Source organism: Liolophura sinensis, chromosome 5 (assembly GCF_032854445.1).
Source record: "Liolophura sinensis isolate JHLJ2023 chromosome 5, CUHK_Ljap_v2, whole genome shotgun sequence".
Lineage (NCBI taxonomy): Eukaryota > Metazoa > Mollusca > Polyplacophora > Chitonida > Chitonidae > Liolophura > Liolophura sinensis.
This window is the reverse complement of record NC_088299.1, coordinates 9385721-9399248: the sequence shown is the minus strand read 5'-3', so window position 1 is coordinate 9399248 and position 13528 is coordinate 9385721. Positions and strand designations below refer to the sequence as shown.

At 39.2% G+C, this 13528-nt stretch overlaps 2 protein-coding genes across 2 annotated transcripts; one reads left to right on the top strand and one right to left on the bottom strand.

The window, feature by feature from the left end:
* The first annotated feature begins 269 nt into the window (after positions 1-269).
* LOC135465436 (toll-like receptor 6) lies at positions 270-2696 on the top strand. Its single transcript, XM_064742676.1, has one exon. The coding sequence runs from the start codon at positions 270-272 to the stop codon at positions 2694-2696; it is 2427 nt and encodes an 808-aa protein (XP_064598746.1).
* Positions 2697-10010: 7314 nt separating this feature from the next.
* LOC135465435 (complement C1q-like protein 4) lies at positions 10011-11959 on the bottom strand. Its single transcript, XM_064742675.1, has 2 exons — positions 11860-11959; positions 10011-10777 (listed from the first exon to the last, which is right to left on the bottom strand). Exons 1-2 carry the CDS (start codon positions 11957-11959, stop codon positions 10011-10013), a joined length of 867 nt encoding a protein of 288 aa, XP_064598745.1.
* Between the last annotated feature and the right edge of the window lie 1569 nt (positions 11960-13528).

The following is a 13528-nucleotide window of genomic DNA, read 5'->3' as shown; positions in this document are numbered from 1 at the left end:
AGAGGGCTAAATTGGACGCTATCGAAATTCTTCCTGTTTAAGGCTAACTGAGTGATAAAAATATATCCTTTATGAATAGGGTATTTCTTTCAAATAAGATGTTTAACTCTGAAAAGCGGATGAATCCAGTTTGCAGGTAGTATATAAGATTTCTGGGCAATGCCAAAACTTAAACAGGCGGATTTCGGAGCTCTTTCAAGTATTCACGTCAATTTAAGGTCTGACAGCAACCTCAAGGATTCATGGATCGTTACTTACCTTTAGTTGTGATGGTTCAGGTACTGACCAGAGCTGATGGCCGCCACGTGGACCTATCTCATTGTAGATTGCAGACGGTACCGAGCAACATTTCGGCAGTAACAGAGAGTTTAGACCTAAGTTGGAATCTCTTGAGGACCATAGCCAATGATGCCTTCATCAACCTGAGCTCTCTGGCGTCATTGAATCTGTCTCACAGCCGACTAGAAACTCTACAGCCGTGGGCTTTCAGAGGATTGTCAAAGCTCTCGTCGCTCAATCTGAACCATAACAATCTTCAGCTGACCTACGAAGCCTATCCTCCTAATGTCTTTCGACCACTTCAGCGGTTAGAGAGGCTGAAGATAATCTACAATGCTAACACTTACAGGAAAGACCTTCCAAATGGATATCCAGATCAACTGGTCAGTAGCCTTGGATCTGTGACACTGCTTGCCATTGATGGTATTGATGGGTTACCTTTTGGACAAGGGTTTTTGACCATGTCCCAGCTTTCGTCGTTACAGGTGAACTTAAGGCAGCAAGACACACCGAATGAAACGTTTGCTGTTTTCGGAAACTTATCAATTAAGTCGTTACAAGTTGAGTGTTTAAAGCTTGAAATAGGCAGTTTGAAACATTTCCCTCACATGAAAAGTTTAAAGATCAAAACTGATGGATTAAATCATGCATTATCTGCACTTGCCGACGTTCGCTACAGGAATTTTACATTTCTTTCCTTGTCTTACTGTAATGTCAATATACACAGCCGTGTAAATCCAGATAATTTAATCATCACACGAAATAAAGTTGCTCACTTGGCAACCTTATGTGTTCAAGACCTAGATCTTAGTAACAATTATATTATCCGCTTGGATGTTAAAGCCATGTATGAATTTAAGTACCCAGAATGTTACGAAAGGGTGAACATTGGAGAAAATTATTTAGTTATAGCGACTCACGTATTCACATTTTCAGGTTTACTGAGGTTCACAAATCTCAATGATCTAAACGTCAGCCCTGGGAAAACGTATTATATGCCAGTCAGTATGCCATTGTCCCCTACAGCTAAACGGGGCTTACTTAGCTCCGCAGATACTTTGCACCTAACAATTCCCTTTCTACCGTCACTCCAAACATTGAATTGTAGCTTTTATGGTAGTAGTGAGTTCCCAAGAATAAATGTTACATTTAAAAACGCGAGCAAACTTCGAAATGTCGACTTGGCATTCACCCAACCAGTAGGTTGCTTTCTGGTGGCCTCAGGGATACAGAATGTTGAGGTGTTAAATATTTCTGGTATAGACTGCTCTCTGCTAAACCCAACATTTTTTGACTCTTTTCCGGGCTTACGTGTCCTTGTTGCACAAAGCTGTAGGCTGAGGGAAGGCTTTGAGCGTGATGCACATGGCGTTGCCTTCCGCTCTATGAAAAACTTAAAATCACTTGACCTATCGAGCAACGATTTAACAACTCTGCACAAAGATTTGTTTAATCCACTTCTCAGCCTCGAAGTCTTGATCCTTAGAAACAACAAGTTAACCGTAATCCCCGTGGCTCTGTTCAACATTAAGTCTCTACGGTATTTGGATTTAACAGTCAATGTTCTTTCATCATTTTCCGAAGATGAAAGACGGTGGGTCACTTCTACAACTTCTTTGGAAGGAAACGAGTCTGTGACCCTGTCTCTTAGCAATAACTCCTTCCTCTGTGTCTGTAACACGCTGCCATTTGTCCAATGGGTTCTGGCAAATTCGAACAATATCCTCGATCATCAAAGCCTGTCGTGCAGCGTGGAAAATGGAACAGTGACAAATATTATGAACTTAAAGTCAAAGGTAAAAGATATGTATGTCAGCTGCGTCAGCAAGTTTTGGTTGACATTTTCTGTTGTTGGAACCTGTTTGTTAACACTCTGTGTAATCTTGGCAATATTGGGCTACCGTTACAGATGGAACATAAAATACTGGATGAGGACAAAATGTCGTAGAGGCCCTGTATATGACGAACTGGCCATGGAACATTATCAATTTGACGCCTTTGTGGCCTACAATTCCCGGAATTACCAGTGGGCCTGCCGTGATCTAAGAAACGTATTGGAAACGCAAAACAATTACACACTTTGCCTCCATGATCGTGATTTCCCTGTAGGTGTCAGCATACAACAGAACATTGTAGACGCCGTGAACAACAGCCGGAAAGTCATCCTGGTGATCACCAGAGCCTTTCTGAGAAGCGACTGGTGTGAGTTTGAAATTCAAATGACGGGCATGCGCATGGTGAGAGATGGTCGTGAGGACGCTATTATTGTGATCATGATGGAAGAGATCCCGGTACCGGAAATGCCAAGGTCGTTACTGAATCTGTGGAAACACATCACTTTTCTCATGTGGGAAAATGAGCAAACAGACGAAGAGATTTTCTGGGATCGACTCCTAGAAGTAATGGCACGACCTTAAACATAAACAGCGATTATCATTTTGTCAGTTTTGTTCGTATATCATGTTGTTCTGAGCTACAGTGGATAACGTGCGCCTGTTTTTAAATCTGATAATACAGAATGGTTTAAAAGATCTTGTACTTGTGAAGCTATGAGAAATATGTCCGCAGCATATGCTGAACTCTCTAATCCACTGGGTATGTATGTTTAATGTTATATCGTTGCTAAATCAGTGGTAACAGATTACTTATGTGGGGCTATGAGAAATATAACCAAAGCATATGCTGAACTCCCTAAATCATGGGGTATGTATGTTTAATGTTATATCGTTGCTAAATCAGTGGTAACAGATTACTTATGTGGAGCTATGAGAAATATAATCAAAGCATGTGCGGAACTCCCCAAATCATGGGGTATGTATGTTTAATGTTATATCGTTGCTAAATCAGTGGTAACAGATTACTTATGTGGGGCTATGAGAAATATAATCAAAGCATGTGCTGAACTCCCTAAATCATGGGGTATGTATGTTTAATGTTATATCGTTGCTAAATCAGTGGTATCAGATTACTTATGTGGAGCTATGAGAAATATAATCAAAGCATATGCGGAACTCCCCAAATCATGGGGTATGTATGTTTAATGTTATATCGTTGCTAAATCAGTGGTAAGAGATTACTTATGTGGGGCTATGAGAAATATAATCAAAGCATATGCTGAACTCCCTAAATCATGGGGTATGGATGTTTAATGTTATATCGTTGCTAATTCAGTGGTAAGAGATTACTTATGTGGAGCTATGAGAAATATAATCAAAGCATATGCTGAACTCGCAAAATTATGGGGTATGTATGTTTAATGTTATATCGTAGCTAAATCAGTGGCACTTATGAGCAAACTGATGAGAAGCTTTTCTAAACAAAAAAGCTTCACCAGGTGCTGGAATGCCCTCAGACAACACAGCATTGCTATGTGTAGACACGCTTTTTTCTAAAACATTTTATTTCATTATTTAACTTACAACCTGGGAAACGTGTTTTCCCCTCCTCTCCCCCCTCCCTTCTCCCACCCTCTTTCGCTACTGTCAGTAATGCCAAAAGCGTAACGGTCAGTAAGGCACTTTGAAGAGTTTTAACATAATTTTACTTACTGTGTATGACAGTTGACTTATTGGGTCTGTGTTTTTTTGTATTGGGTTGTGTTTCTCACAATTTGTTCTCTGGTGTATTTGATGTTTATCCTTAGAAAAAATACATCAACAATAGGTTAGTAGGTGGTCACATTACACAGTAATGAAATGGGTTCTGCCGCCCGCGGACGCATTTGTATGTTTGTAAGAGCAATTTGGTTATATACTGCGTCGTGACCTGAATAACGCCCTGCAACTTCGTGAAACACCATGTTCAATACGCCAGACAAACGCCATATCCAACCACAGATAACAGTCCAGTATTTCACCTGTCTTATTTATTTGTCACTCGATCTGGCCGTATTTTGTCGTTTTATGTGTTCCCATGCCAACTGACACGCTATCAATCGGTCGAATTTCACCGCTTGTGTGTGTCCATATACCAAGTATCACACAATCCAATGGTCGTATTTCAGCAGTCGTGTGTTATTGTATGTCAGTTATCACGAGAACACGTGTCCAACGTGTATTTGATCGATTCAACATGTAAGTTTTCTAATCGTCGTCAGTATATATCGATCTATCATAAGCCAATCAGTCAGCCGTGTAATCAGCCTTAACACCGTGTCATTCAGCATATATGTATAATGCAAGGCTTGCAAGGCTGAGGTTCAAATTCTCAATAGTTTCTCTATTTTCAACGCATATAACGTCAGTAACAAAGTTTTGGACTATACCGATCGGATATTGAGTTAAATACATTCTATCTTGTGGAGCGGTATGAATTCAAATCGGACAAGAAACAAGGTTATGTGAACGACACAGGAGGCATAGACGGTGTTATTTCAGGATTTAATTGCTGGATATATTTATCGATATCTCAAGGTGATCAATAATCCACGTGGAAATAATGGGATGTAATAATTAAAACGACATGCGTCTCCTAGGGCCAGGCAAATAAGTGCAAATGTTCCTGAAAAAGACCTGATATGCACCGTTATACAAAAAACATCGGACACAAGTACCGAGGTGACCAAGACTACAACCAAAATCAATGCCAGGGATCGGTGATTGCGTATCTGCAGGAAATTAACCATCTGCAAAATAGTGTATTAAAAACGTATCTGTGCCTGTACGGTGCACATGTAATTAATCACGTACCGTATCTGTAAAGTTAATCAAGCAAGAGCCAATCTGTACATATATATGGTAAGGTTTGCCAGAGACAGCAGCTGAGTTATGTGAAGGGAAAGAAAACATATAAAAATGAAGTGCAAACATCGATCAGTATAAAGGCCAATACAAACTAACACCTTAACTTATTTTTTATTTGTTTGAATGAACTGTATGCTTCACGATAGTCATACTTTATCAATATTGACAGTAAAGTCTACCATTTATAATCCAAACGCTTGGCTGCATTTAATTCAGTGAAGACCTTCCGTGGGTGGTGGTTAGCGCGCCAACGCGGCTGAATTACCCTGGAGTCATTTATTTATTGTTACGACCCAAACTGTCTGTATTATAAAGAGATGGCTTGTTCGAAATACACGACAGTTTAGCCGCACAAAAAGTAACCAAAACCAGCAGATTTTATTTTACAACAATTTTTTAGCTTAACAAGAACAGATAATAAGACTTATACAAATACTAAAGTACTTAAGTTTAACAAGAAAGGATAGCAGTATCTATACAAATACTAAAGTACTTACGGTGTCAAGTCCAAACGGACGCATATATTCCACAATATATATACCACACAGGCATAAATGCTCAGAGGCAAATTCACAAGGGGGAAAATCCACAGTATAACTGAGTGTATGACGAAATACACACAAAATTCCACAGACAGGGTCCGTGTACTAATAAGCACTGTGTATACAAGAGCACAAATTAAACATACAAGTTCAGACTGAACAAGTGCTCGGTGGAGATATGATATAAAAAAGCCAGAGGCTATAAAGACACCAAAATTCAGCACAAAAGGCCTACTAAAGTAATACACAGCGAAAGCATCCAAAACTCTCAATAATTCTCCGTTCTCTGTTCTCTCCCCCGTTTGACCTGCTTTCATAGGTCTTATATAGCCTGGTGGAATTGTCTAGAATAAGAAAATTCCTGAACACTTGATGTAAACAAACAGGCAGCGAACTGAGCGCATTCTGGAATATTCTAAGGTAGAGGCAGACAGCAGGCGCTGAACTCAGCGTATGTAAACAGTGGCAAGCTAAATTTAGAAACTGACGGCAGTCGTGCACATAACATTATTTACTTATTTATTTGGTATTTCACGCCGTACTCAAGGATATTTCACTTACGACCATCCGCAAATTGCTGACAAACCTTCCCACGTACGGTCGAAGAGCATGAGCTGTGACTTGAACTCACAGCTGTTGAACTGTTCGAGACCACTACTGGGTGCACTGGGTGAGAATTTTGGTCGAGGAGCGGTACTTTTCTCTGGACACTCCGGTTTCCTCAACCCATAAATCTCATAAATGATCACATAAATGATAATTAAGTCTTTGGACTGTAAATGTTTAAGGGACATTATTATGAGATAAAACGTTTATGTAGCTGTTGGGTGAGTATAGCAGATACAACGAAAAAGACACTAACGTGTATAACAATGGTTAGAACTCAATTTGTACATGCCATTTGAAAGAGATTGTCTCCCTTTAATAACGGCAGACAACATAATGTAACTAAATGCGACATTTCTACAGTATTCCCACTTACAGCAGACTCAAAAATTTGAAAAACACGAAAACTCTTGTGAAATGATGATAAAGAGGTTGCTTTCCCACTTCCCAACAATATATGTCTTTCTGAAATTATCGAAAAAAATTATTGTAACGGAATCTGTTTTCCCAATTAATGATAATAAATTATCCCCGTTAATAGTAATAGTTTGGTGGAAAAATCGTTGTACTCATTGTGCTGTAACGTTTGATTCAAAGCGTAAGAGCCCCACAGTCGGCTCGTTGTGAAGGGTGAAAGAAAGAACTGGATTTCGTAAAAAGTTGACAACTGAATTACGAGTATAGAACAGACTGAACTTTGCAATGGCAGCCATTCCATATTTCAGTATATTAGGATCAGGGGTCCGTTTTACGAAGCAGTCACAATATCTGCATGGGGTGCACTCAAAAAATTAATCTGTTAAATTTAACAGAAAGTCTGTTATCTGAGTGTTAATGTAGCAAATTATTCTGTTAAATATAACACAAATATTTTATCAATTCAACATAACCATCCTATTAGACTAACAGGATATTATGTTGAATGTGACACAATATTGTGTTGTAATAACAGAACACATTCTAGCATCAGTCAGACAACAGACTTTCTGTTGAATCTAGCAGCTTATTTATTTTTTTTTTTTTTGGTGTGACTTTCATGACAGCATGTATTTAGTGAAAATATGTCACCATTATATACGCAGCGTTGCGACAATATTTTATTCCTAACAAACGATCACACGCAGGTTATATAGCTTGTTTCTTAGCAATAACGCTGGGATGACAGAAGCCTAGCGCATTGTGTAAATGAAGCCCTATTTAGCTTTTAAATATTATTTATCTTTCTGGGCCCATTTCCACAAAACGTCGTATATATGGCTAATTGCTCGCAATGCACTCTTAAAAATTTAATCTGTTAATTTTAACAGAAAGTCTGTTGTCTTAGCGATGCTAGAATGTATTGTGCTATTGCAACAGATTATTCGGTAAATGAAACACACATATTCTATTAATTCAACATAAAGGTTCTATTATATTAACAGGATGTTATGCTGAATTTGACACAATATTATGTTATAATAACAGAATACATTCTAGCATCACTCAGACAACAGACTTCCTGTTAAAATTAATGGATTCATTTTTTGAGTGTAACTTTTTCGTACAAGACGTTGTGTAAGTTATCATGAGCGCTATAAGGCTACATACTGGGAAAAGGAGCTGTAAAAAATGGATTTACGACGCTTAGTGAAAGTGGCCAGGCTTGCATGTTGAATTGTATTATTACCTGCTTTTCGCCAACTTTTGTATTTCCACTGTGTAATTATTGCTAAATAATAAGCTGAGAGTAATAGAGAAATTGAACTGTAACTGAGACGAAATGTGGAAGAAGCCAGAGGAGACGACCTTGACTCCTTGTCATGGTTCCGAGAGCGTCTAGACTTCTACACTAGGCATAAAAAAACAACGTGATTTAGCGATATACAAATCCGGGTGGGAACCATTAGCCTTGTCAAGATATGACTTTGTCAAGAACAATATGCGTATATATAATATGCACATGTGTTTTCTTACCATTAAATAATAATGATATAGCCTGAATACCTGTGACAACAACAAAAAAAAAAAAACGGAAAAAAAGAAAGAAAAGAGAAACAACGCAAGGTCGCGCCTTTCTTTGCACTGAACAGCGTATGAAAAAGTGCTAAGTGTATATGGCCTAATATTTTTACGTCCTTTTCATCATGGTCATTCGCCCTATATGGTGTCTGTCATTGACTACTGATGTCGATTTAATAGTAATAGCGTTGTCGATGTAAATACAACTAAGACACTGGGAATTTCTCATCATGTAGAAAAGGGGAAAATAAAAAAAATTGAAACATGTAATAGCACTTCAGAACGCATGTGGAAAATCAACAAGTGCAAAACTTTAATTGTATATATAGATCCGTATAACAGTCGGTAAAATATGTTTTGTCAAAATCCATGGACAAATTTCATGTTTTTGTGATTGTCATCCGATTTAATTCATGTATTTCTGAACAAACACCTGCTATAAGCAATTCTCAGAAGGCCACCTTCATATGCATGTCTCAGCGAAATCGTGGCGAACAGAAACGATTCCTTTTGCTTCAAAATTCCGTATACTGGGAAATGGCGCAAAGGCATAAAAATGGTGATTTAAGCGTTGTGCAAGCGATAAATTCACTTTGTATATACGGGGCTCTGGGGTCACTTTCACAGGTTTGTAAGTTAGATAGAACAATTCAAGTGGATTCGATAAACGGACATGCGCGTATGATTTCATCAGGAGATCCGTTAAAGAAATACCAGTAAGCGAAACGTGTACCATGCGATTTGAGTCGTACCTGTATGCCAGAAATTTTAATATGGAATAGATCATGTCCTAGTTTCAATAGCTCGGTCTCATAAGATAGGGCGCAGTTTTTCCACCGACTTCTATTACATTCACCATTATTGTAGCTGCCTTTGACTAATTCACTAAGACTTTTTGCTCACCGAGGCAGCAATTCATTTCCTGACCGCTAAGGTCACAGGTTCGAATCCAGCTCTCGTTGGTTTGAACGAGAGTATAAACCTGGAGATTTGTAAAGTATTTGCTGTTATGACTAATACATTCCTGATACTGCGGTTGAATCTTAAACATGACGCTCCCGTAAGAATAAAATTCTTTAGTACGGCTTGAAATACCGAGTACACAGATAAAAAAATAAATAAATTACAAATTCAAGACATCAGGATCTTATTCTAAATGGCCCACATATGTCTTAAGCAGACATTTGGCATTTTTATTTTGTGTCCTTAAAGGTTTATCAAGACAACTTAAATTTGTCACGCTAGCAAGTATGTTGCCAACATTTATCATTTATTTATTATTTATTTAATTGTTTGCGTATTTATTTATTTATTTATTCCAAATGATTGATTATAACGCCAAACACAGGAAATGTTTAACAATTGCTTGTAGAAATGTTCCTTGACGTGCAGCACATGAGAATATGACCACAGTATACGGTGAGGCACCACCATCTCGAAGCCGTTATCTTCAATAAATATTCTCTGTGGCTCAGTTTGTTAGCGCGCTAAACGGTCGCTGTGAGTTCAAGTCCAGGGCTTGTTGGCTTCCTCTCTGGCCGTACGTGGGAAGGTCTTCCAGCAACCTGCGGATGGGTCGTGGGTTTCCACCGGGCTATGCCCGATTTCCTCCCACGATAATACTGGCCGCCGTCGTATAAATGAAATATTCTTTAGTATGGCGTAAACACCAATCAAATAAATAAATAAACTACAATAAATATTATATATCTAAGCTTACATTGCAATCATGGTCAGAGAAATAATGTCTACATGCTTTCGTTTATCTCACAATTTATTTTCAAACGATCACCATTGAAATCAATCGATTCACGCAAACCATAGGTTACCGTCTGTTGATTGTTCACCATTTACCCTTAGGGACAGCTCTGGCAACTTTCTGATCATAGAATTTCCCCTGCTTCACCAGAGACACGCTAAAGCTGCAAAAGCCGTTATTTTCACAACCAATCACGGTTCTTTCACGACCATTGACACTGAGCCGGTCAAACTGGTCAAGGTAGAGGACGGCGGAGTTGGACGCCGGGACACAATCACCTTCTGCCTTGGCCGAGTTCACGACTTCTCCGTTCTGGGTCAGATCCACATGGGCCTCTTTGGCGCTGCCTTTCTTGCTTTGTATGTGGTAGTTGATGAAATATATTCCTGGCACCGGAGCTGTGAAGACACCGTATTCTCGGATGTATCCCCCATTAATGTTGGTGGTGACATTGTCAAAACCAACTGGCACTGGTTTGTAGAAATACTGGTCAGTGGTTCTGAGAACAGAGCTGACTACGGCGTCCTGCGGGTTGACGTATCCTTCCAACTGTGGTAGTTTCTGAAGAGGACGCCGTGGTTGGGTGTTTCCTGAAGCGTCATTTCGGGGTCTTCCTGGGATTACAGCTCTTCCAGCACTTCCCTGTATTTCATTAGTTGCACCATTTCCAAACATTCCAGGACTTTCAGGCATTCCAGCACGTCCAACCATTCCAGCGACTCCAGCACCTCCAGAACTTCTAGTCATCCCAACATTTCCAGCACCTGAATTCCCCCCAACTGACCCGAAAGCACCCTCTAGTGCCAATCTACGAGGTGGGAAATATGGCCCGTGACGACCGTAAGGGTAACCTTAAGGTGACAAAAAGGTATCGAAATCATTTTTATAATTAAAAATTATAATTTAATAAATAAACACAATTAACCAATGTTGCAGTTTATGTAGTAATAACACTAAACCTTCTGAAAGTTATGTGACACTAATGTCATTTCATTCCAAGCTCTTTTGAAGAAAGATATCCTCGGGCACTCACACATCTATCTCATTCTAGTCATAAAGAATGACCGAAACAAGACCTTCAAAATTAAGGCTTATATTTTCACTCAGTATCAAGTTTTTAACGTTTACCTCCGCGGGGAACCTAATTCCGCAACATTTTCGCATATGAAAGCGCAACTTTCAGTGCAATTTATTTACATTTCTAATTTGATTTTGGAGACAAAACAACATAGGTTGGATTAGCAAATTTCAGCGCCTCACAAAAAGTATAAAAGTTTAACAGTCTCCTCAGAACAATGCCTTCAGAATATGCTCGAATAAACACCTTGCAAACATGTGAAAAGGGTGAAGAATTACAGTACTTAAAGAGTTGGTTTTCTTATGCAGTAGATACACGTATGTATCATCATCACGACACCCTTGCGACGGTTTAACATTTTTAATTTTGGTTATTGTGAATTGTTTGGCACATTATGGGCTGATATTGTATTGACCCCATTATGTGTTGAAAATTGCTGTATGTACATAATAATAAAGAATTCTTTTGGATACCACTGATCCCCATACCCCCCAACCCCACCCCTCTGGCGGTTTTCCCCGGGCATTCCGGTTTAATCCACCTGTGAATCTGACCGCCATTGTATAAGGGAAGACTTCCATGGCGCTAATCAACAATCAAATAAAAAGTATCCACGTGATTCACATTTTAGGTAAAGAAAAGTGAAATGTTTTCAGTGATTTGTTAAAACGGGAGGAGGAGCCCCCGGGGCTCCGATGGGGTTAGCACGCCAGCGCGGCGCAACGAGTTACGTCCAGCTTATGGTGGTTCTCCGGCGTACGTGGAAAGGTCTAGCTGCAACCTGAGTATGGCGTAAAACACCAATGAAATAGAAAATATATAAATAAGCGGGAAGAAAGGCGATTTAAAGCTTACCATTGTGTGGCCCGAAGTAACTCGAGTCATACTGCGGGAACGTTGCGTATACACAGACGAACAGACAAACGGCCACCGTCACAAGTGTTACTGATGTCATTGTCGGGACACGTCGCACTGAGGACGGATGTCTTTCTCTATATCGATATCCCTCTCAAATCATTTTATATAACGACCGATATAAAAACTAGCATGCAGAGAAAAAAAGTTTGTGCAACCTTGTTTTTTAACTCCACGTGTGCCCTAAATCACCTATCAAAAACCGTACAAAACGTTAAACGCAGTATGGCGAGGCCTTCACATCTGAGTTAAACGGTCTTTCAGCATATTAGACTATAATTTATATGATTGTATTCCATAAATATCTACAAACGTTCAGGGAAAATAAGGCCTTCCACTAAAAATTCAAATAGCTACATGTATCCTCTTAAAGTCATAGGCGACATTTTTGTTTTGAATACACTCTAAAAACGTAAATGTTATAATGTTGAAATGTTAAAATTGATAAGATGATACCGATACATGTTGAAATATACATACTCGTCTACATCTTAAAATGTTAAAAATGCGTAATGGTTGTTTGAAAGTTGTATCACAATGTTTAAATTACAAGATTTCTGACATTCACAATGCGGTAACAACACAAACGTTAATTTAACATTTGGTAAAGTGTTAAATTACAAAATTTACAAAATGTAGTTTTGGATGTGATAATGTAAAATTTAAGAGAGCACACTTATTCCATGTGGTTAAAAGACGAGAGAAAATAGTGTTGGCAACAATTTTTTGTCTTGTGTGAAATATAGAAAGCTTCATATCATAACACATATCTACATGATAGACCTGTATGTCTGACGAAAAAATGAGAAAAGGAATGTATCTATACACATTTTTCATCATCTATTGCTGAATTTGTCCTTCAAGCGTATACATGCGCTTGGGTATGTAGATACCTCTGATTTTTAAAAGACGTGTATTTTTTTCACATATACGCAACAACCGAAGAACGTATAATAAACAAAACACTCTCACGTGTATTCACGGCTCGGCAAAGTCAAATGGCATAATCATTTGAATTCACTCTAAAATCACAAAGTTTTCACCTCATGAAAACCAGCTCATCGAGAAGATCTCGTCTGGTTTCTTTAGGCCTAGACGGCAAAAAATAATTCCAGGTTTTGTTTTTTTTATGCTAATTAATAGATTTTCTCCCAGATATAAATATATATATACAAGGGCATTACGCTCGCAGAGTAACATTGCCACTGAAGACTTGGTGACACAGAACATCTACTGACGTCTCTAGCTCTTGACACAGTGGCCGCCTGTCTGGTCGCTGTATTGACATCTCTAACTCTTGACACAGTGGCCGTCTGTCTGGTCGCTGGTCTGACGTCTCTAGCTCTTGACATAATGGCTGTCTGTCTGATCGCTGTACTGACGTCTCTAGCTCTTGACACAGTGGCCGTCCGCCTGGTCGCTGTACTGACGTCTCTAACTCTTGACACAGTGGCCGTCTGTCTGGTCGCTGTACTGACGTCTCTAGCTCTTGACACAGTGGCTGTCTGTCTGGTCGCTGTACTGACGTCTCTAACTCTTGACACAGTGGCCATCTGTCTGGCCGCTGGTCTGACGTCTCTAGCTCTTGACACAGTGGCCGTCTGTCTGG

Bases quoted from the DNA above. Each gene is read 5' to 3' on its own strand.
- LOC135465435 (XM_064742675.1), bottom strand. From the start codon at position 11,959: ATGACATCAGTAACACTTGTGACGGTGGCCGTTTGTCTGTTCGTCTGT. The intron at 10,778-11,859 runs GTAAGCTTTAAA...TGTCACCTTAAG, and splicing joins TTACTTCGGGCCACACAATG to GTTACCCTTACGGTCGTCAC.
- LOC135465436 (XM_064742676.1), top strand. From the start codon at position 270: ATGGTTCAGGTACTGACCAGAGCTGATGGCCGCCACGTGGACCTATCT.